Consider the following 26,103-nt stretch of genomic DNA (forward strand, 5'->3'; position numbering starts at 1 on the left):
CACATTTCGATATTCAATCGAGATATTAACAAGATACATGGAGGAAAGCAGAAACAATTTCCTATTATGGAAGTAACGGTAGTAAGTAGTAACAAATGCTCAGGGAAGTGATTTAAATAATCGGTTATAGGGAGAGTTCACTCTAAACAACTTAAGAGTAGAATCCAACACTTGCATGAGTCTGGTGTGAGTGACTAACTTTGAAAGTGTTGAATCCGGCATTTTGTATGCTAAATATAGCATATTAAAGTATTTGGTCAACAATTTATGTGCCAGTTTAACGTTTAAAAACCTGATCCAACAATTCAAAGGATTATTATTTTTATTATTTTTTTTTAAATTTTTAATAACCCTTTTTGCGTTGGATCCAAAATTTAAAATGCAAGGTTTAACCAACAAAACGCTGGATCCAACACGTTCAAAGTGTAGTCACTCACCGAACACATGTAAGTGTTGAATTCAACTCTTTAGTTTTAGAGTGTATAATTGGTAATTTCTCCAAAAAATTAATGACCGTGAAAACTTGCCTAGGCAGTAGCACTGTAGCTGTTGATGATTTATTATTTCTTTTAGAGACTAATTCCCTTCTAATGATTGTGGTTTTAGAGAAAAGGATTCAAAAACATTCCAATCCGAGAAACGTTGATCAGACTGTTTATGATGTTGTTCCTGGGCTCAAGATTTTCGGTGGCATCTTTAAGTCACTACCACATTTTAAATATCATTTTCATAGGTCGGTTTTTTATTATAATTTTATATGCATTTATAGTCGTATAAAGGATTTGGATACTTTTTCAAAATGTCCATAGATTTACATTAAACTTACAGGGTTTGAAGATAATGATAGTGGAAAGCTTCCCTTCAAATTTTACTTACTGAGGTGCTGTAGTTTATGAGAAATGAGTAAAACAATGTCATGAAAATACGTTTGTAGATGATTAAAATAATTTTCGTCTCATGAGACGAAAATTATTTTCATGACATTGTTTTACTCATTTCCCCAAAACTACAGCACCTCAGCATGTAGTATTTTCAGGGAAGCTTTCTACTATCATTATCTTCAAACTGTGTAAGTTTAGTGTAAATCTGTGGACATTGTGTTTTTTGTCCTACAAAAGTTACATAGACCCTTTAAAACAATCGATTTCAAAAACTAAATGTATAGGCCTACGTTCCGTTTAAATTAATGAATAATATGATACGATGATTTGAAATAACACAGAACCACAGAATCATCCCCGTTAATGGTCTTATGTATTTGTTTTTCATTTTTTTCCCCAAAAAGACCAAGGACTAGACAGTATCAACTAGACATTATTTTTATGTTTTTCTGTTGTTCTCACATTTCAAAATACTCCAAGATGTTGTGATCGTGACTGGTTTAGTGACGCACAAAATGGCTTACAATGCATACGTCATTGATAAAAACACGTTGCGTTATAGAAAGCTGTCTGATGTTACTAAATCACCTGCGTTTCTATTTGTTTTTAAAAGTACTTCAATCAATTTGCGGACCGTCAAACCCTTGACCCTGTGACCCCTGATTTATTGAAAGGCACGTGTCTGAGACGTGAGTGAGAGAGGAAGCCAAGTCCCTGGGGAGGAATTTGGATTAGTTTCCCCGAGTGGTTGGCAGCTCAATCGAAAATAGTGATAACCATGATCGACAGACACAAAATCTTTGTATTTGCTCCAACAATTTCTTGTTGTTGTAAATTTACATTGTGGTACAAATTGCAATTAGTGTCTTTGATATGGCAAACTGAGGCAAATTTTATGTTTTAAAAACAAAATAACACGAGAAAATTCATCAGAGCACAACATTTTAATCATAAGCAAAACTTTCATCAAAAAAATAGTGACTTAAGTCCAAACAAGAATAAAATGAAAGTGTATACCACTACCAAGCATTCAACGAATCCTCAATTTAATGCATACAAACAAACAAACAAACAAACAAACAAACAAACACCCCAACAAACAAAAAAACAAACAAACAAACAAACAAACAAACAAACAAACAAACAAACAAACAAACAAACAAACAAACAAACAAACAAACAAACAAACAAACAAACAAACAAACAAACACCCAACGCCCCCAAAATCACAACAAACAAACAAACATTCCCGCAAAATGTCAGTAACCAGACAAACTCAACAGTAATGTCCAAAGCCCCCGGGGGCATAGTAAGCCAACGGTCTGGGTTCCACGCCAGTCACCGTACCATGCATGATTTAATAACCAATACTGTTTTAAAGCCCATATCTGATTACAGACAATTAATATTAAACATATTAATACAGGAGTCCTTAAGCCCTTTTCAAAACTTGTCAATATGTTATATCACGTCAAGCCGCTGAAATGGAACCCGTACCGGCCTGACATTATCAGCGATTGATAATGTCGACACCCTATACCGTACTCATGTTTCTGGGTGAAACTCAAACTGATTTTGTCTTCATTTTTGTAATTTGTTAGCCTACATCTTGCTCTTATGCCTCGAGAAAACATTATGAAGATGTGACAATTTCCCTACTTCTTAAAGGCACAGTATACCTTTGGTTTGTGAAACCATTTGATGTTTTAGTCATTATATGTGGATGGGCCTTTATACAATAAAACTCTGGTATAACGTCTTTGAGATATGGCCAATATTGCGAGATAATAATGGAAATAAAACAATCATTGCAACACAAAGTTATGTGTTTTCAGATGCTTGATTTCAGGACCTCAAAATCCAATTCTGAGGTCTCAAAATCAAACTCAATTATTTTAGTGGAAAACTACTTCTTTCTCGAAAACTACGTGACTTCAGAGGGAGCCGTTTCTCACAATGTTTTATATTATAACACCCCATAGAATAAGAACTGCTTTTACTCGTTCTATGGTTAAAACTCCGACTCCCTCGGTAATCCCCGGACCGACCATAGCACTCGAAGCAGTTAATATTTGTGTACTATCAACAACTAAGGTTTTATGCTAACATTTATTTTGAGTAGTTACCAATTAGTGTCCAGTGCCTTTAAAACTAAAACTCTGACCTGTATTTCTTCTTTCTCAGAGACATCACCTTAAATTGCTCTATGTCTGCAAGAAGACTGGGAGGCCACATGGCTCGATATTGCGTGGTTTGAGCTGCTCATTATTCTGCATTAAATATGCACAGAAACACACGCCAGCGGGGCGATGCATAGGGCAATGCCTCTGAAGAGGGTCTTCAAACGAAAAGAAAATTCAATGAATATGAATCTTAAAGGCAGTGGACACTATTGGTAATTGTCAAAGACTAGCCTTCACAGTTGGTGTATCTCAACATATACATAAAATAACAAACCTGTGAAAATTTGAGCTCAATCGATCATCAAAGTTGCGAGATATGAATGAAAGAAGTAAAAAAACCTTGTCACACAAAGGTGTGTGCGTGTAGATGGTTGATTTCGAGACCTCAAGTTCTAAATCTGAGGTCTCGAAATCAAATTCGTGGAAAATTACTTCTTTCTTGAAAACTATGGCACTTCAGAGGGTGCCGTTTCTCACAATGTTTTATACCATCAACCACTCCATATTACTCGTCACCAAGAAAGGTTTTATGCTGATAATGATTTTTAGTAACTACAAATAGTGTCCACTGCCTTTAAAATAAATATTTCATGAAATCTGTCGGCTGACGTTTCTGTGACTTGTAAATGGCATGTTCTTTGTATGTGAGTTTTAAAATCGTCATGGCATTCATATTATGACATTCAACAACAATATAGAAATGTAGGATTTGAAACTTTGCATGGTGGAAATACGATATGGAAAGGTTTGCGGTAACACCATGTAATGACTATCTCCAATGAGTTGGGGTGGAGCAGAACATACTGATCGAAACGTCAAGTTAAAACCAACTCATTAGAGATAGTCATTACATGGTGTTACCGCAAACCATTTCATATGCTTGGTCCTTGTGTCATTCCGGGTATACCGTGCAAGTCTCGTGCGTATTAATAATGAACCATTTTGGGACCAATTTGATCCCGTGTACACAGCTTTAACGGCAGTGGACACTATTGGTAATTACTCAAAATAATAATTCGCATAAAACCTTTCTAGGTGACGAGTAATGGGGAGATGTTGATGGTATAACACATTGTTAGAAACGGCTCCCTCTGAAGTGCCATAGTTCTCGAGAAAGAAGTAAATTTTCACGAATTTGATTTCGAGACCTCAGATTTAGAAATTGAGGTCTCAAAATCAACCATCTAAACGCATACAACTTCGTGTGACAAGGGTTATTTTTCTTTCATTATCATCTCGCAACTTCGATGACCGATTGAGCTCAAATTTTCACAGGTTTGTTATTTTATGCATATGTTGAGATACACCAAATGTGAAGGCTAGTCTTTGACAACTACCGATAGTGTATACTGCCTTTAACGCGCGTAAAAGAAACGAACCCATTCATTTTAAAGTGTGCCCATTATGTTCAAATTATGTGTGCGAGACTTGCACGTCTTTTCCGCAAGTTGGGCCGGTCGGCAATTAGATTTTTGACCAGTAAACAAAATGTGTCTAAATAAAATACGTTTTGCCAGTAAAGAAGTGGGCTAAATATGTTTGTTCAACTTTACATAACTAACACCTCATTACTTTAAAGGGTCTGTATACCGTTGGCAGTTACTCTAATTTAATGGCATTGGAAACTTACGTGGTGATATGACATGGCCTACATCGGCTTTTAGATAGTATTATGAATTTTGAGAAACATTTCACTTTAAATTACTGCGGTTATGAAAAAAGATATCATTATCTCAAAAACTTTTATTATGAGAAGTTTACCGCGCGCAGTAATTATTCTTTCTGCGTGGACATTATATCGCCCATTACTTTAAAGTGCCATACGACCACTGCTACACCATAAGCAGCCAAAAACATTGCCCTCTCGTGCCCGTGAAGGATTTTCATCCTTATGCTGAAAAAACAGCCGTCAGCTATGTATCATGGGAGCAGATGGGAGTATCACTCAGCCGTCATCCAAAATAAACAAGACATGCCAAGTGATGAGCTCGGCGGATTACGGGCGGGGTAATTTTAAGCAAATCCTGCCCGCTGAGCGATAATACTAATTAAACGTGATTCGGGGCTTTGCGGGGGCCGAGTTCAATTCCGCACCAGCCTGAAGGGTGTGTGTTTTTTTGCTTCTTAGGAAGAGCAGAGAGCGGGAAACGAAGATTCGAGTGATTGACAAACAGACGTGAGGGTTAATTTCTCAACGGGTATTTTTCCAACGGGATGATGGTGTTTTGTAAGCCCCCCTCGGGAAGCCCAAAATTGTGATATTTACTTTGCTTTTATGTCCACAGTATCAAACATTATTATGAAATATTACGCAAGAGACGGTTATTATTCAAACTTAGCATGTCTGCTTGTCACATCGCTTTGAATCAAGTCGCAATACAAATGACCGATTGTAGTATAAGTCTATAGCCTAATTGCTTTTTGGAGCTCGTCAAGTTAGAAACACCAATAATATACCATCACCATTGCACGTAAGCGACTGTCAGATTCATTCCTCATCAAGTGAGAAAGCATTAGTCGGACTTATACATGTAAACCGCTAAGCAATGACAGTGGGCGCGCAGGTGTTTTCTTGAAAGCTACGATTTGATGTGTAAAATTACAAGGAAATTGCTGTCAATCTTTCAACCTACATAGCCTCGGGTATGACGTAGGCCTCCCTACAGCTGCGATCCAAACTGGTGAATAACTTCCACTCGTCGTTGAAGCTTGAAATTTGAAGGCACTGGACACTATTGGTATTAACTCAAAATAATTGTTAGCGTTAAATCTTACTTGGTAAAGAGCAATGGAGAGCTGTTGATAGTATAAAACATTGCTCCCTCTGAAGTAACGTATAGTTTCTGAGTAAGAAGTAATTTCTAACTAAAATATTTGAATTTAATTTGAGGCATGTGAAAACACACAGTGCATCTAAAGTGTTATTCCTTGATTCTCTCGCAACTTCGACGACCAATAGTGTTCAAATTTGTACAGGTATGTTATTCTATGCATTATGTTAAGGAGAAGACTGGCCAATCTCATTGGTCAGTACATACGGGCATCAGTAAGTCATAAATCATTGTTCACATACAGCGCAAAAAAACAAATGGTGTGTTGCTACAGTAATTTAGTGTAACTTTTGTCCTCTAACAACTTGTTCTTGTTCTACGGGATATGTCTTGTAAATTTACAACTTCCTTTAAGTACAGAAGTTTCTGCTGTATATTTATTACATAATGAGCTATAATCCACTGTAAATGTACACAATTTTTAACAGTGCACCCACAGAGAAGACTGGTCTTTTGCGGTATTATCATGTGTAATCTCTTTGAGAACCGGTGGTTGACAACTTAAAGTTTCGACCAACTCTACTCAAACGAGATTAATACATGATGCTACCCCAAACCAACTGATTATACTCGCAGCATGCACAGTTTCAAATCCTACTCAATAAAATAATAATACAAATAAATACACTCAAGCAGCCACTGCCAGAAACTGCCAGAAACATGGTGGTAAAAACTTTATCTCAGTGGAAAGTGCATTACACAACACACGGGACCAACGGCTTTACGTCCCGTCCGAAGGACGAGTCGTTAATGGTGAAGGGTCTCGTTGAAGGACACAAGTGTCAACGACGTGATTCGGACCCATATTTTACAGGTCATAAACACCAATGCTTTGAGTCGATGCACCTGGCCGCCCAGCCACGATACGCCAAGCAACAGAGTATAGTAAAGATCCAAGCATCAGCAGGGCCCAATTTCATATAGCCTGTGTAGGCCTAAGCACAACAATTTGCTTAGTATGAAATGTCTTCCTTGGTGAAAACAGGATTACCAACCAAATTTTCATTTGTTTCATATTGCTTGATACTCGATATTCAGCAGCTGATGTTTGCAAAATCCTGAAAATCACGTGGAAATTTGGTTGGTAATCATGTTTTACCAAGAAAAACATTCATGATAAGCAAATGTTTGTGCTTACAGGCTTTATAAAATTGGGCCCTGCTCAACAAAGCTGTAGAAACCAACTGTGGTCGAGACAGAGTCAGCGCTGACTCCTTGATGCTATACAGCTATGTCCACACAGTCTGACCATTTCTGGGAATTGCCCAAAGTTAGAGCCCTTGACACATCGACGACTGCCTGCAATAACATAAGTCAATCATCCTCCTTCGATTCTCATTCCACGTATGCCTACACTATGCTTTGTCAAGAATGGAACCCTACCTCTAAAGGAGATAAAAATTGCGGAGTGTTGAGTCAGAAATCCCGCGCTGCCAAAAGCTTGTATAAATGTTGACAGAATCTCAAGCAGACGGGCCCATCGTTGCCGCGCAAAATCGGCAGCTCGCTTTTTGGGATGGCGCTTCAATTTGTCTTTCTAAAACAGTGAAATTGTTTACGATGAGGGGGACTTGTCGGCTTATGAAGATGAAATCCAGACACTAAGTAATTTGCATTGTGCGTCAAGGGTTTTTGTTTTTCGTCTGAGTGTTTCAGGCCTGGTATTAGCTTGTAATAAACGGTCTGAGCTGATGTCTTCGACGTGTATGATGATCGGCTGTGCTCCGTGGTCATAGGTTTGATGTGGCTGGCTGCCAAAGGGACCCTGGCATGCCTGATTCTCGAACACGTTGCGGCCACTTCCTTTGCAATATTAAGCTTCCAATCTGCCACTAAGGATAGTTAGCCTCCCAAATTAGTAAAAAGTTATGTCTATAAATCACGAACTGTATTCATATTTCTCTAGACATTGCTAATAGCTAGCCATAATTAAATGTACTATTGATACACAGGCATTGAACTTCGCTTATAAAGGGGCACTGCAATTTTCCACTTATGGTTAGGGGCACTTCTGTTCGGAAAATGTAAGTTAATTGTATTTTGGCCTTGAAGAGGGCATCACAGCAAAAACACATGGAACCACAGGGAACCACAGCAATGGGAGACTTTTGGGACGCTTGGTGGCAGCAGACTTACCAGGTAAAACCCCGTTGTTCTCGGTCGTGTGCGCACGCTCAGAACTACGTAAACTATGGAAATTTACCTGGTAAGTCTGCTGCCACCTAGCGTCCCAAAGTCTGCCATTGCTGTTCATGATTGTTGGGCTACAATGAGGCCTGGATACATTTCCCAGTTATGCAAAGGTCTACTGCTGTTTATAACAAAAAATGTCATGTAAACCACAAGAAGTAATGAGTTATTAACATAATCCCTCTTGGCATAGACTAAGAGACACAGTTGGTGCTATATTTAACGGCAGTGGACACTAATTGGTAATTGTCAAAGACTAGCCTTCACAGTTGGTGAGTCTCAAAATACACATAAAATAACAAACCTGTGAAAATTTGAGCTCACTCGGTCATCGAACTTGCGAGATAATAATAATAATGGAAGAAAAAAAACCTTGTCTCACGAAGTTTTGTGCATTAAGATGGTTGATTTCGAGACCTCAAATTCTAAACTTGAGGTCTCGAAATCAAATTCGCAGAAAATTTAACTTCTTGCTCGAAAACTATATCACTTCATAGGGAGCCTTTTCTGACAATGTTTTATACCATCAACCTGTCCCCATTACTCGTCAGCAAGTAAGGTTTTATGCTAATAATTATTTTGAGTAATTACCAATAGTGTCCACTGCCTTTAAAGGTCATCAGCCATTGATCCAAACTCTCCATTGTATAAAACAGCTGCGCTTGACAGTATCTCTACAACCTTCAGGCGATATCTTAATAACTATTGTATACATCAGTATCTTATAAGTTATATTTCTCTCAGAGACATGTTAGATTGATTTACAATCCTCTCCGAAACATTGAATATGAAACTTTTTGGACGCTTGGTGGCAGCAGACTTACCAGGTATAGTCCTTTGTTCTCGGTCATGTGCGCACGCTCAGAACTACGCAAAACTATGGAAATTTACCTGGTAAGTCTGCTGCCACCTAGCGTTCCAAAGTCTCCAATTGTCAATCTTCTGAAGAAAAACAAATTGCCAGTGCCCAGAGGAGACAACAACTCAATTTCTCAAGGTACGAGTTTTTAAAAGCCGATTGAGCTGATGCGTATTCATGTCATTCTGTCCCCTTTTGTGAGTTCAGCCACACTGAGGTCTATTCGAGTTGACATTGATCCCCCCAAAGGCTCGCTCCACCGGGCCAGTTTTTTTCCGACTGGATAGCGAGGAATTAGACTCCCGTCTGAAGCTCACAGCACACGCCATCGATTCGAGGCAACCGTGCCTCACCTGCCGCTACCCCGGCTTCTACTCTGTAACAATATCCAAAGCAATTCCATGCTTCCTGTATATTTTTGTTGTAGTGTTACTTTTCTGTTTCTTTTTCTTTAAGTATAATTGGTTTCAGATTTTTTTTTCAAGAGTTCTTCATATACGGAATACTTGACAGTGTTACTTTTCACATCTATTAGTGTTACTTTTCATTTTCTTTCCAAAACATAATTGGTTTTAGGGTTGTTTTTCAAGAATTCCTCGTACGGAATACTTTTCAGTGTTTCTTTTCTTGTTTTGTCCAAAACGTAATTGGTTTTAGGTTTGTTTTCAAGAATTCTTCGTACGGAATATTGTTTCACTGTTCTTTCCCAAACGTAATTGGTTTTGGGGCTGTTTTTCAAGAAATGTCTTACGGATTAGGCGATATCTAGAAGCACTCCCATGCGAACATGAGTTGAGTACGATTTGAAACTTTGTATGATGAAAACACACTTGCAGAGACATTTGTTCATACAAGTTTCTCCTGATAACCTTAAGAGTATACTGGTCGAAACGTCGAGTTGTTAACCATCGGTTAGTTTCAGACGTAACACGATTCAGTTATATGACGTACATGGTGTCCCCCTTCTAGAATATGAGACAAGTTGCTTCAGTTATAAACCGCGTGTAAAGACAAACGAAAACTGAGTAATGCTTCTGGGCATTGTGGACAAAATGTTAACGTTTTCGCTTTTTCCAGCAATTGTCCTTCACATCCTTGTAGAGCAAGATTAGACGCCTTAACCCAACATGTATTAGTCCAAAAAAAATTCCAGCAAACTGAATTGGAATGTCTCAATGCTTCACTCTGCTTCATATTCAGGCAACAGCACTTCTTTAAAAGGGGTCAATATACTTTGAAGTATTCAAAGATAACCTGAATTCAGGCCCCAAAGTATCTCCTGCAGATATGGACGACTTGTTTGAAAGTTTGACCGCAACGCCAGTTAACGAACAGCTTATCTCACCCTCTAGACTCTTATCGAGCCGTCTTCCATTTACTTATCATCCTCTGACATAAGTAGAATACGGCCTCCACCCTGATTTGGCATCAAAATACCAATGGAACGACTCGAGCAAGCCTCGTAACTCGATTATCGAACATTGCACTTTCTGAAAGGGAATATATTTGGTAATCACTCGATCATTTTGCGTTAATCTTTATTTGAGGTTTATGCTTTTATAGTCGGGAGAAATATCTCACGTGAAACAATCTGGGTCAAACTTGTGGTCTTCCAACAGCAAAAGTTATCATGGTGCGATCAAGGACTAGACTCTTATCAAGACGTCTTCCAACTACGTATAACTATCCGACATTATTAGAATAAGTAAGAATATCTCAGAATACGAACAAGCGTCTGGAGCCTCATCATGACCGGGAATCATGTCATTACAAGCAGACTTTTTCATAATCCAGACAGCACAACTCAAAATTGCTGCCGATTACATTGTCATGAATCAATGTGATAGGATAAACATAATAGTATGACAGACACAAACAGAAAACAGTTGCCCAAAGCGCAACCTCGCAACCTTCCTTATATTTCCTTTCCAAAATGTAATACATCCATCACATACGTAGCTTTTTACACACATCGTCCCACCTCTTATACACAAATGACATAAGGCATTGAGGTATGCACAACATCACCACTAGAAACTAATATCCTTTAACCGTTACCGTTCGCGCCTTTTTCAGGATCGAATTCCACTCCAGGGAAAAAAAGTAACAAAACTAGAAACGAAGATAAGCCACAGTAGCACAATATCTGTTGATATCACTTTCAATAAGAGAAAACATCGTCTGGATAGCATGTGTATCAGGTAATACAAAAAATGGAAAACGAAGACGATCCACAGTTTATAATTCGTATCAGAGGCCCGCACTACCTCACATTCGGCGAGAGTAGCACAATAGCTGTTAATATCACTTTCAAAAAGAGGAAACATCGAGACCTTCTGGATGTTATGTGTATGGTTTTATTTGTTTTTACATTTGGAAAGAGCAGAGGGAAAGCTCTTATATCTTTGATCCACCCGGTGTGAGATTCCCTTGTCACAGTAGAGGATGATGAATATATGGATGTATCTATTATTTATGGTTGGGGCAGTTTACAGTTGTGTTTTTTCCCCTCCCATAAACCGCGTGTGTGCCAGACTTTGATCAACAATTCGGCGGGAAAATTTTCAGAGTATAGCACAATAGATGTTCATATCACTTTCAATAAGACCAAACATCATCTGGATATCATGTGTTATGTTGTAATGTTGCTGGAATTTTTTTTGCACAGTTGGAGAGAGCAGAAGGAAAGCTCGATCCATCCCGATGTAAATGGTGCACAACCTTTTTTCTGTTTTTTTTTTTTTTTTCTCTTCGCACGTTGCACCGTTGACCAATGACGTCACCAACGCACCATTTTTTTTTATTTTTTTTCTATTCCAATATTGGTATCAAAAAAAAAACAAACGTCAAATGCAATACAGGCTACAGCATCAATTGAAACACACTTATAACATGGCTAAAGTTACTCCAGCATGCAGGGTAAAATTGAAGCACATAGTGCTTTTTAAAATTTACTCTGGGACAGACAAAACTATAGGACTACACAAGTACAGACAGACGGACGAGACCAGCCAGATAATTAAAAAGGTACATTGTTTTGAGTGAAGCAATGATTACAGTGACATTTAACAGTTATCGCTATTGGCCAAGTAAATACATTTCTAAGAAAAATACGTTTTAAGTTTCCTTGAGAAAGTTTCAAGTATGAGGGATTGCGTTTTGCCCAACTAGCCTCCTACGTGAGCTGTATAGGGATAACTCAACTCAAGACTCAATAATATTCCCGTGACAGGCCTGATTTTTCACAAAGGCAACAAATGCGATTGCCTCATGCCCCCTAGTCATAGCTTTGGCGCCCTTGAAATGCTCCAGTAGAAAAATTTACAATTTCCTCAGTTAAAAGGGTGCCCTTTACGTATAAGAAAATGCCCTGATGCCCTTGCCCTTTCAAAAAGGAATCAACCAGGCTTGTGATGACTATATTGATTTATATATTATTTATGGTAGAGGGAAGTTTATAGTTGTGATTTAATCCCTCCCATAAAACCCCGCGTGCCAGTTTGGATCAATCATTAATCCAGCTGGTTCAAGTTCTTGGCAGTCCGGATTCCTTTTTACGACCCCGCGGGTCCACCTTGGCAATAAAAACCGGGATGGCTCTCCTCCGACATCATCATCCTTTGATGGACTCCGAAACATGAAGGTGGATCTTCAGCAGTGAGTTAATTCAGTGACGCGTTTGAGCCCCAAGGCCTACCGTATCTCATTTCGATTTATATGGCGTGTATTACCAAACCCAAAGTGCCGATAGTTGTAACTATACTTTAGGTCGTCTAGTTTCCCGACGTGTTGGTATTGGTTTTCCCGTAATATGGATCTTTGCGGTGAAGGATAAACAGACTCTGCGTAAACAGAAACTGGGTAGCCAGAGTTCAAACAATAACATCATGTCTTTTAATGTGTACATTCAAAGAGTATTACCCTATTTTGAAGAAAGACACTATGAAACAGTATACTATAATGAAATTGCCATATTGTGGCATATTTTTGTTTTGATGTACGCCACTTTGCCTTAGCTCTGCTAGTTTATATTTATTCTCTCATAGCTTCCCAGTCTGTTTTTTGTTAATGTTTTCTAGTTACCTGTTTGTCTTGTCTCCTTGTTTGTAGTTTGTCTGCCTAGGCTGTCCTCTGCAAGTCTTGGCTTAATCTGACAGCCTCACACTTCTCTTTATTTTGGTTTGCATAGATTAACTATTATTTTTCCCTCCACCATATGTGCTTATTATTTTGATCAGGGCATCGAATACCTTGAACAATACGACTAAAGAAATTTTGGTTCTGAACAGGTCTGTTCAAAACTGACATTCATGAAGTCCATATTCTTGACAAATAAGCCACTGCCCAACACTGAGTGTTAATAGCAGCACACAAATAGCAAGCCAATGACTGTAGTAAGGCCAGGTGGCTGAAGATTGAACTTGATTTTAAACTTGTATTCATGCTGTGTCAAACATGGTCTTAAAACATGGCTTCCTACACAATTATGTGATCTCATTTTCATTCTTCTTAATTTTCTAGTTCAAAGAAGAAGTAGCTGCATCATGTGGATCGCCTACCAACCGAACCTTGGTCATCGTGGCAGACGGACTGCACGGACAGAGCTGTAACCTCTTGGGTGTCAGCGATGAGTTCGTGGTGGAGTCGTGCAAAGCCTTTGGCGGTGCCTGCTCATTGGAGAGGCTCGAACAACCACAGGTATGAAACTTTACCACACAACGACTAATAATATAGGGCGCCACCAATAGTTTACCCGCGAGAGGTCATTTTCGAGAGGCTTGAATTAACCAGAGGTATGAAAGAAACTCATACCACTTCAAGCGTCCGTTGCCAATCATGTTCCCTTTTCTAACCCCTAGCCTAAGTTTTGACTTAATTTAGAAGCGCACAACAATTTTACATCAACGACTTATATAGGACACCGTCAACAGTTTACCTGTTAGAGGTCGAACAGCCACGGGTATCGCTTCCAGCGTATTTTGTAAGTTATGTGCCTTGACCCCTGGCCTGTATACTGACTTAATGTGGCAGACAATTTTTTTTATTTTTTTTTGCCCGCGAAGACGGTCATTTTCAAAGAAGATGGCCGATGTAGTAGTAGTAAACACGTTTTTTTTATACAACTTTATGCATAAACACCACAGCTGAGTGTTGAGAAAATTGCAACAACTTGCTATTAGATGCCAAGTTCGGTCCAGAAAACGCATGCGCGTTCATAGGGTGCAAGACCAGCCTGCACATTGGGTTGTGCTGCATTTGGACCAAAAATTGTCTCTCTGGTGTCGAACTGAGGTATAAACTACCCAAATTGAGAAAAAAAAGTTTGTGTTTTTAAACACCTCTAGGTACCATCACCAGAACTGCAGGTGAACAAGTTGAAACTGGACCTGTCCGGTTTCGGCAACGAGTACCGCTTCCCAGACCTGAGCCGAGCGGCTTTCTACCTAAAGATCTTCGGCACTTTCCGGCACCGCTACATCTCTCTCGTCTGCCATAAATGTGACACGCATTTAGTGCGGCAGCTTCGAATAACATCCGACACCATGGTGAGTTTTATTTACTGGTAACATTGCTCCTCCACTAAGAACACTCATCTCAAGTGTTTTTACAACAAAGCCCTCGGAGAGACTTACTTTTTAGCCTGGTCATGTTATTCCAAGTTTTCGATCAGTCTCCCCCATTTATGCCGTTGTCCAAACAAAACGGAGTTCCCCCGTAAATATCATGCATGTTTCTTCAGTGGATAATTGTGTTTACTTTGGTGTGTTAACACTAGGATTTTCTTATTCCATTTCTCGTTAATCAAGTGAATAATTGTGCAGACAAAATGTCCTTATAAACTGTTTACACTCACATCATGTTGCGCTAAGTACGTCTACTTGTGTCGCTCACATGTCATCTTTTTCACGATTTAGTTTTCCCGAGAGAACACTCTACAAACGAAATGGATTCACCTTGTTCCGCGCCTCCAACCCTAGGCAAATAAAGAGAGCTTACTCTAGTCGCTCATTTTTCATTTATCAAATTCATGAAAAGCAATTTGTTTTTCTAACACGAAATTGTCGAGAGAGAGAGCTGGTTAAAGATGTGGTTGCCTCTAATTCACTCTCGATTGGCAGTCTAAGCGCACGCAATTTACTTTTCATAGAGCTGCTTTAGCAGAAATTACTGCTTAAAATGTTCTGCTAAGCAGAAATGAGCAGGATACCAGTCACACATTGACACATGACATGGTCTTTTGGCTGGTAGCCGTATTCAGGTAAGTATATTTTGGTTTGCTTAGCTACCTTTGTGCTTAAGTATAGCTCTATGAAATCTGGCCTTAATGGTATTATTGTTTTTATAATTCAAATAGAGAGCCTCTTCCAAAGCCATTTAAATTTCACTTCAACTTACATTTATTTCCAGACCTTCTATAACACTATAAATAGTGATACAAAAGTACTAACCAAAAGAACAAACTGAGTAAATTATGCTTAAAAATGCAAAGAAAGGAAACAGTATTTATGACTTGGCTGATTTTATAAGCCATGGCCTTGTACTAATCAGCCTACTGATAGACAGGAACCAGACAAACAGGACGTACAAAACAGAACAAAAACATCTTTAAAAACAAGGAGCCTTAGTTAGAATTAAGTGGAAATGATGTGAGGAACAAGCGATCAAGACGTAGGGGCCTATACCTCGCAAAACAGGCAATGCAAAGAAATATATTTTACTTTTTTAGGGGAACCATGCAAAGGAGGCTTTTAAAACTTTTGCACAATTTAATGGCCATTAAATCTGTTTACTTGGTGAAGAAAAGCCCTGGAGCGCAGTTGATATCACCGTAAGAAATAACGACTTGTACGACACCACACGAAGTGATGTTGTTTCAGAGAAAGATGTAATTTTTCAACAAAATATTTTGACGCTACACCATACGGTCTCACAACGAACGACCTGCATTGGCGCTGTCTTTCTATGCAACAAGTGTAGTTCGTTTTCTTGCATTATTATTTTGAAATTTCGATGGCCAATTGAGCCCAAATGTTTACATGTTTGTTATGCATATTTTTGTGGTGGGAAACAACAAGTGGGAATACTAAAAGACTAGCCTTAAGTTTTTTTTATAGCTCCGTAAGAGTCCCTGGACTAATCCTAAGTTAGGACAATCTTTGTGAAATTGACCCCCGGTCTTTAACAAAAAGTATACACTGCCTGTGTAATATCACTATAAGGCTGCATTAGTAGGCATACACATTGATATTACAGAAGTCCATAATCACACGAGATTTCGTACGAAATCTTTAAGACGATCCGAGGTATCAAGAAACACAGGGCGATCGTGTTTCATAAAAGATTCAAGTTTCACTTTCTGCATAATTTGGTTGTCGGTATAACACTATATCAGCCGCAGGGGGTCGATGTTGTAGCGATCAACATGTAAGTAACGGCATACGTAATTGATAATCCATGTAGGCTTGTCTTTCATTGTCGCTATTTTGTTTACTCTATGATGGGGAGAGCGTTAGGCTTGGATTTTTGTCTCCTACTCCTTTAAACATAAATATCTTATAAATGTGCACTGTAAAAACGGTGTTTTGAAATTTAAAGCCATTATACAATTTTGGAACAGAAAAAAAAATCAAAGTTCACAGATTTAAAAAAAAACTTACAGGGTTTACAGAAGGTAATGGTGAAAGACTTCTCTTGAAATATTATTCCATGAAATACTTTGCTTTTCGAGAAAACATTAAAACATTTATCAATTCTCGATAACGAGAATTACGGATTTAATTTGAACACATGTCATGACACGGCGAAACGTGCGGAAACAAGGTTGCCGGGTTTTCCCGTTATTTTTTCGACTCCGATGACCGATTGAGCCTAAATTTTCACAGGTTTGTTATTTTATATAAAAGTTGTGATACACAAAGTGTGGGCCTTTAGACAATACTGTATACCGAAAGTGTATAATGGCTTTAAACACATTATGTTGTACCTTTTTTTAAACATGTTTAAATGATAAACATGTTTATGATTTAGAAACCTGCTCACGTGGTTTGTAGCATTCAAACACACACAAGAATCTAAACATGTGAACAAACTGGGTACAAAACTTATGCTTAGAAATGTGTTGAAATTTGAAACACAGCTGTGTTTAGAGTGTAAATTGTCTAAAGACTTTAAAGTGTTTCACCGTGGTTTTGAAAGTTGTATACATGATATTATCGTGTTCGTTATATGATAAAGACCCTGTACGTCCACGATATTGTCATGTATGTACATGATGATATGTGTACGTACATATTATTTATCATGTACGTAAATAGTATCATCATTGTGTACGTACATGACCAATATTGTGAACGTACACGATAAGGGCGGGGCTTGTTTTAATCATGTGGCGGCACTAATTTTAATCACATGCTCTTGAGGCAGTATCCATTTCAAGAATAACTTTTTTTATTGATTCTGTTAAAAATACTAAATGAAATTACTCTGTAAAAAAATTTCTGTAGTGTTGTTTAAAAAAGAAGTGAAAAACACGCTGGGTTGATATCAGCTGAGATCATTGCATACCATACCAGTACATGTATGATGTGCATTTTTAAGTAAACGTAACGGCCGTCAAGACTATTTCCCAATCCATCCAAACACTGCAATTTATTTTATCTAGTATCTACAGGTTGCTTTATCATTGGTTTATAATCTTCAGCTCATGAATCTTTGCTAAACGGGGGACCAGCAAGACAACAAAAATAGCCCCGAGATATACCGTAGTTTGCTCCCAAAGCAGTCTCAAACAAAAAGCTCCGGGGAGCACGGAGATAGATTGAAAAAAACCAAGGATGGGCTTTCGTTCATTAGGTTCTACACATATCTTCTTCTTTTCACCAGATAGATTCTGGCCATGGTAGATTCGCATCTCTGCTTAGTCCGTGATTGTCATCGGCAATGTGGTCGTGTCACAGAGGTGGTTACGGTATCAAATTCCCTTGAACTATACTGCGGATGACTATATTATTAAACCGTATCCGAATTGGCGTCTCCAGCTAGCTGTGGCTACAGCTGTTGCTAAGTGTGTAGGCATCTTATACTTCAACACATGATGACGCGGCAAGGTAGTCGTAGCCAGCCGGTAATTCGAACACGGCCTCAAGTTAGTACAATTTGATAGTTTGGGGCTGCATGCCATGGATTCCTTTTGCACGGTCACTTTGGACGGTACCTTAAATAACGGAGAGCCGGTGTGACTGGAGATTCTGTCCCCCTATGCGGCGACCTGGGGCCAATTTCATAGAGCTGCTAAAGTAAAAAAATTGCTTAAGCACGAAAATAGCTCGCTTATTTTACACATGTTACTGGCCAAAAATTCATGAAATATACGGATTTTTTTTACAGTGCGTCAAAAGTTGTCGATTGTAGTGGAAGTTTTGCAAACTACCCCTTCAAAGGCACATTTTACAAAACTTCAACTGTGAAATTTACTGCACTTTACCTGGCACCCTAGCTGCCAGGTAAAGCACCGTAACATTTACGGTTTTTTGTTTACAATGCGTATTAATTTCCCCGTTGGAGTGGACTAAAGCATTGCGTTTCTGAGTACTTGATACACACACCAGTCAAAAAGGAAACTCTGGAACGCATTCCATCACTCTGGTGGCGACAGAAAAATCGATAAAGAATGATATTGCCTGAAAACATAAAATCTCGCTTGCTTCAGAGATACAGCACATGAAGTGATTAATGTGTTTCTCCATACACTAAAATGGATGGCAGAGCCTTGATAAATAACGGCGGACCTGATGGGCTGGACATTTCCCATTAGCTCTGAGTACGTTTTGGAGTGTTGCTTAAACCATCCCCATCTTCAGCTTTGTATTCAAGCCAAGAGCGTAGGATGCGGGTTTGCAATCCCTCTTAACCTTTGGGGTCATATCTTGGCACAATCTCTGCGAGGTGCTTTAAAGGCACTGGACACCTATAACGGTAATTGTCAAAGACCAGTATTCTCACTTGTTAGATGAATTGGTGTATTTTTGGTCACTGATCAGTTGGTTATAGGAAGTTGTAAGAATATAATGAAAGGACAAAACTCTTGTTGCGCAAATGTGTGTGCTTTCAGATGCATAAAAAAGACTTCAGGCCTGAAATGGCTTACAATTTGAGTGAGAAATTACCTTATTCTCAAAAACTACATTACTTCAGAGGAAGCCGTTTCTCACAATGTGTTATGCTATTAACATCTTTCCATTGATCGTTACTAAGTAAGTTTTAATATGCTTACAATTATTTTGAGTAATTAACAACAGTGTCCATGCCTGTAAACCACGGCATATACACCTTCCGGACACACCTCCCTCTGCTCTCGTACACATTTGAGACCATTATCGCTACGTCACTATCTTCCTCTCTCTCTCCCCAGTGTGCCGTATCAATCATACAAGCAGCCTACAGGTCTATATACATGTTGCTAGTATTAAAGACACTGGACACCTTTGGTTATTGTCAAAGACCAGTCTTCTCACTTGGTTTATATCAACATATGCATAAAATAACAAACCTGTGAAAATTTGAGCTCAATCGGTCATCGAAGTTGCGAGATAATAATTAAAGAAGAAAAAAAACCTTGTCACACGAAGTTGTGTGCTTTCAGATGCTTGATTTCGAGACCTCAAATTCTAAGTCTGAGGTCTCGAAATAAAATTCGTGAAAAATTACTTCTTTCACGAAAACTACGTCACTTCAGAGGAAGCTGTTTCTCACAATGTTTTATACTATCAACCTCTCCCCATTACTCGTAATCAAGAAAATTGTTATGCTAATAATTATTTTGAGTAATTACCAATAGTGTTCACCGCCTTTAAAGAGAAACATCTAAAAACATAAAGGTCCTTCCTGTTTGCGTTGGTTTTATTTTACATCAGTTGAGTAATGGGAGAACAGGGTTGGCGCACTATGATAAGTGTCAGTCGCTTCAGAAAAGGCATACAAATCGTCAAGCGACAGTTCTGTCGTTTGTTTCTTTAAAGTGTGCACATTGACAATGTTTCTAAAAAGAAAACCCCCTTTTTAAAGTTATTTGTAAACATGAGTATAAGGAAGGTCGCGTTCGGAAACCGAGCCAGTGTACATTTTAAAGCGTCCGGAATATGGACACCCTTACTGCCGACTGTTGCACATATCGTATTATATAACTGACATACAGATCCTTGTCATTTGATTGGTGGAACTTACTTCACGTGACATTCAATATTACTCCCATCCACACCAGCGATCAAAAAGACCTATTCGCCCATGGGGAATAGCATTTCCCATTCAACAGTTAGGATCATCCTTGTTCCCAATGTTTTCGAGCAGTACAGCGCCGCCGCGCCGCTGCTAAAACATAGGAGCACCTGTGCAAAAGGTTGTGATCCGATTTGTGCATTGTTGCCGCTACGCGGTGCTATAATATGGCCTCGTTGCGCAAAATGTTTCAATGAACTGAAATCATGTTTTTATGAGAAATACACAACAAGTATCCATTGCACTGTGCCCTTTCCTACAAATCTGCATCTGTTGATTCTTAAAATGTGTCTGTGGATTCCTAAACAAATATAGGATTCTACCTGCCTCTTAGCCAACGGGCTATAGCTTTGTGTTTTTGGTGTGCTGTAATAAATGTCAGTAAAATTTACGGCACTTTACCTGGCAGCTAGGGTGCCAGGTATAAAAAGTGCCGTAAATTTCACGGTGGAAGTTTTGTAAATTGTGCCTTGAAGATGCAGTTTGCAAAACTTCCACCGTGAAATTTAAATTGTACGGACATTTTTTACAGTGCATGATTAAGACATGTGCTCTAAAATGGAAAAGATCGTGGGTTTGAAGCCCACCTGAGTGATACGCAATACCCATATGGATTTTTCAAAGGATTTGGAGACACTATAGAATATACAATGCTTAATAATACACATCAGTGTGAGCGCAACAACCAAATGACATGGTTTAACCATGGAGGAAGGACATAGACCGTTTGAACTTTTATAACGTGAAATCCGAATCATAGTTTCAGCTTCGCCACCATTAGAGTCACGTTCGTACAAAAGGCCTTAAGGCTTTCGTGCGGGCTTTTGGCGAAAGTAAAACAACGCATAAATCGTTATTACCAATCTAAAGCAAACTGACATCGCTTCAAGCAATGGTCAATGCAAGTCAATTCAAATCAAATTGAGCGTATCTGTTTACACGGCACGGTGAAAGATACTCTCTCAGATTGGTATAAGTTCTCCTGTAATTGTTTATAGTGTTAAGTTTAATTGCCGGAGTCTATTTCATTTACTATACTTTTTTTATAGAGGTATTTTGATTGAAAGCCCGATTTATGCAGTAATGATGTATTAGAATGTTGTTTCAAATTGAGTCATGAAAAAAGATGAGACTGATCAGGGTCCAAATTCATAAGGCTGTTAAGCAGAAAATACTGCTAGACAAATTTCTTTTCTCAGCCAAAATTGAGTCGGGCCACAACAATGCAGTGTGCAATGTAATGATGTGCCTACAGTGCCCAGAGTTTAAACATGTTTAAATGATCAACATGTTTATCATTATGACATCTGCTTACATTGGTTTGTTGGATTCAAACACACACAAGAATCTAAACATGTTTAATAAACATGTGGAAAATATGGGGTACAAAACTTATGCTTAGAAGAGTGTTGAAAATCTAAACACTGTTTTTAAAGTGTATCTGTGAACTATCCGTTCGTGTTTTTCACGCATCAACACAGTGCCTTTTGGTGCCTTGATGCCATGCTGTTTCGTGACAGTTTTTAGCTTTTTAGCAAATACCTCACGCATGAGAAAGCGTATAAAAAAAAAATCAAACTGCCTTGTGACGCATCAATGCGTGGGTTCCTTCAGTTCCCAGTTGAGGCCAAAATGAACTGACAGGATATACACGAATCCAGCGAGCTGAAAACGGAACCAGGAATGAAAATTGAGCGCATCTGATAACGCCAATTGGACAAGTTTAGTTTGCCGCGGTTTTTGAAGCAGCAAAGCCGAAGAACCCCGAGGCGTGTGGATTTGAAAGGTCACCGTGGAATCTCTGAGAGAGAGGGGGGTGGGACGGAGATATAGGCAGGATAGAAAGCCCGGACGAACGGGGGAAATTTCTCCTTCTATACCTTTCCGTCTTTATATCTGCAATGCTGGTGGGTTTTGATTGCTTCCAAATTAAAGATTGTGCCAGGGTGTGTTTACCCATGCGTCGTGCATGATCCAAAGGGGATCAGAATGAATCAGGAAACTACAGACTGCTGTGCCTCGAGACGGTATACGGGGCTTGCTGGTTAGCCTATAGTGGGCAGGGAGAGATGCAAAGCGTGTGATATATTCAAGCAGGAATAACAGGGCTTTATCGTGTAAGAAGTTTAATCAAAAGTGGTGTCCGCTTTGATCGTGTTTGCCATGATTGTTTGCTGGACGATATTGCTTCTTTTTCCATTAGGTGGCTATTTGGTGGATTGAGCAAGCTATCGAATTATCTAATTGGAAATGGATTGCAGGGGTATCCTTTCCAGACCAGAAAGGTGTGTTATTGAAAGGACCCCTGGGGGAACATTATTGTCCAGTACCGAACAAAGCAGATTTAATTACAAGACTATCGTGCTGAAAACTGTACAAGAACGCCAGCTGAAAGCTCTGTCATACATGATTGTATGGCACATTGATATTTCTTTCATGTATGTTTTGTTTTTACATTTTCACAGACGTGTATTAATGGCACTGTACACCTTTAAAGACTTTTTAAAGACCAGTCTTCTCACTTGGTGTATCTCAACAATATGCATAAAATAACAAACATGTGAAAATTTGGACTCAATTGGTCGTCGAAGTTGCGAGAGAACAATGGAAGAAAAACACACCCTTGTCGCACAAGTGGTGTGTTCTCAGATGCCTTGAATTCGAGACCTCAGCTGAGGTCTCGAATGCAATTCAAATTATTTTAGTGATAAATTACTTCTTTTTTTAAAGACACTGGACATTATTGGTAATTGTCAAATGCAGTCTTCTCACTTGGTGTATGTCAACATATATGCATAAAAAAACAAACCTGCAAAGAATTTGGACTCAATTGGTCGTCGAGTTTGCGAGAGAATAATGGAAGAAAAAACATCCTTGTGGCACAAGTTGTGTGATTTCAGATGCCTTGAATCGAGTTCAATTCAAATAAATCACTGGGAAATTACTTCTTTCTAAAAACATATATGCTACTTCAGAGAGAGACGTTTCTCACAATGTTTTATTAGTTATTTTGAGTAAGATTACCAATAGTGTCCGGTGCCTTTAACACAGTGTATAAGGGTAAAACCAATTATATTCTTCATCCCCGATGCAAATTTGTTATAAATATAAAAAGACGTTAAAGTTGCATCGGAGATAACATCTATCAATCTACAAGTACTTAAAAAAATACCAATAAAATCAAATCTAATTTTAGGTGTTCAGAAGTTTGTACCATGTCTGAACTTATTGCTGCACATCCCCTTTAATGCATTATGGATTCTGCCTGTGATCAGCACTGATGATATTAACTAGAGCATAACATCCCACTCATCAGGATACGGGACGCTTGTTGGGGGTATCGATTACAGAAAATATGACATGAAATTACTATTGGCACGGGAAAAAAGAGACCAGTAGCCGATTTCACGAGACTTTACGCAACTTCGTAAGTCCACTTGCGCAATGTTTATGAAGCAACTTGCGCCATAAACATTGCGCAAGTGGACTTACGCAGTTGCATCAAGTTTCGTGAAATCGGCTGCAGAGGCATAGGCCCTTTTCGAAACCACGGCTTTGACTTTGGATTCAGCTCAGGCTTGCTTGGTGCCGCGGTAGTTTTGACAATATTGTGCGAGCTTTGCGCGTATGCGCTCAGGGCTTCAGACGAGAGGACGGAGCCTGAAGCTGAATCCAAAGCCGAAGCCATGGTTTCGACAAGGGCCGTAGTTTCATAGATATGTTTAGCACTCCGAAATAAGCAATAAAACAGTTACCAAAATATATCATGAAGTATATGTATCTTGCAACTGGCTTCATGCGATTGTTGCTGCATGAATATTATGCTTAGCGGAACAATTCATGTCATGATTGCAGCTCTTTTACCTTAACCAAAATTATAAAAGCTATATAGACACGGTGTGATTTTGAAAATGTTTGTTATCGTGGACCCATACAAGCATGAGTCCTGATGAAACTTTGAATACAAAGAGTGTGTGGTGTTTGAAATTATTCGGCCAACACTTAATTTCAAAAGAGATTTGCATTTTTACAAATCCAAGTGTTGACTCGATAATGCTCGAAATAATGACGATGGCTCTGTTTGAATTCAGGTTGATATCATGAAAGAAAGATCCAGTGACAATCAATCTGATAAAAGCTTAAAGGCAGTGGACACTATTGGTAATTACTCAAAATAATTATTAGCATAAAACTTTACTTGGTAATGAGTAATAGGGAGAGTTTGATGGTATAAAACATTGTGAGAAACGGCTCCCTCTGAAGTGACATAGTTTTTGAGAAAGAAGTATTTTCCACGAATTTGATTTCGAGACCTCAAGTTTAGAATTTGAGGTCATGAAATCAACCATCTAAAAGCACACAACTTCGTGTGACAAGGGTGTTTTTTCTTTCATTATTATCTCGCAACTTCGACGACCGATTGAGCTCAAGGTTTGTTATTTGATGTATATATTGAGATACACCAAGTGAGAAGACTGGTCTTTGACAATTACCAATAGTGTCCACTGTCTTTAATAATTTCTAAGTCACAAAGCTCAAGACTACATAGGGTAGTGTGCCTCCCGTCGTCAAATAGAAACCCATTGGTTTCCGCAATCAGTTTCTACGTGCACAAAATGTTCCACATCCTCAAAATTTACATCGATTTTACCTTTTAAACAGCAGCTAAAAGCTGCCTCTCAAACAACCCCCCTCCCCAGGGTCAGCAATGTCAACCCACGTGTCGCTAAGTTCAAACAGAGAATGCTGGAGGAAAGTGAAATAAAAAACCCAGCTTGGAGGGAGATCTTCGAACAAAACAGATTTAAACTGAAGAAGAATTTCGAAGGAAAACGCAGACAGCGAAACCCGAGTGAGCGGTTGCACTTTGGGCATTGATATACCTGGGTGTTTACCCGCAAAATGGTGCATGAATACACAGGAAAAAGGTGTGTAGGGATGGGGGCGGGTATGTTGCGTGAAAATTACGTCCGTTTGTAAATAGTGACTCGCTGTAGCTCACGTACAAATCCTCAATGGTTGCACTTTTTAAAACTTTTGGTGGCTTATAATTTAACAGGGGGAAATTCTTCCCAGAACAAAATGTCTTCTGATGGTGGATGGAAAAGCTTTGTGGGCAACATAATGGGCAGATTTTTTGTGGGGCAAACGGGGCATTTGAAATTTGTTGGGGCACGTCTACGCTGCTTATCTTCATTCAGGCGGTCTTTACCTGTTTTAACAGAGGGTATCATACATTAGATCGCCACTAACAACCCTAGACTACTGTTTTCATGCTCAAAAATATGTATATCATGTTGACTAGAACCAGAACCGGCGAGAGGCAATCCATCTTTCCCCTTTGCCATTTACGCTCTTTTCCTTCAGTATAAACATGCATCGCTGAAAGGTAAATCTAACTAAATGGAGCGAACGAGTCACTCGGATTTGTTTTCCGAAACAACACGTAGGGAGTGTTGCTTTTACGAACGATCGGTTGCCCCCTGGAAATCGAATAGCTCTCTTCGTCACAAGTGTTTAAGGCACTTGACACCTTTGGTAATTGTCAAAGACCAGTATTCTCACTTGGTGTATCCCAACATATGCATAACATAACAAACCTGTGTAAATTTGGGCTAGATTTTTGTCAAACGAAGTTGCAAGAGAATAATGGAAAAAAAACACCCTTACTTTGTGTGCTTACAGATACATAATAAAAGGCTTCAGGCCCGAAGTCCTTCATTATTTGAATGTTGGAAATTACCTCTTTCTCAAAAAATACGTTACTTCAGAGTGAGCCGTTTCCCACAATGTTGTATACTATCAACAGCTCTCCATTGCTCGTGTAATAACCAATAGTGTCCAGTGCCTTTAAGGATTATTGCTTCTTGACGACGTGAACAAAA

General features: G+C 38.9%; 1 protein-coding gene across 1 annotated transcript in view; it reads left to right on the plus strand.

Moving 5' to 3' along the window:
- The window catches only part of LOC117288854, an 82,668-nt gene that overhangs the window by 44,905 nt on the left and 11,660 nt on the right, over nucleotides 1-26,103 (plus strand). Inside the window, exons 2-3 of the mRNA XM_033769707.1 lie at nucleotides 13,466-13,642; nucleotides 14,290-14,490. Of these exons, the coding sequence (XP_033625598.1) occupies nucleotides 13,466-13,642; nucleotides 14,290-14,490 (378 nt within the window). The remainder of the gene's footprint in view (nucleotides 1-13,465; nucleotides 13,643-14,289; nucleotides 14,491-26,103) is intronic.

Source organism: Asterias rubens, chromosome 4 (genome assembly GCF_902459465.1).
Source record: "Asterias rubens chromosome 4, eAstRub1.3, whole genome shotgun sequence".
In the NCBI taxonomy this organism is placed as follows: domain Eukaryota; kingdom Metazoa; phylum Echinodermata; class Asteroidea; order Forcipulatida; family Asteriidae; genus Asterias; species Asterias rubens.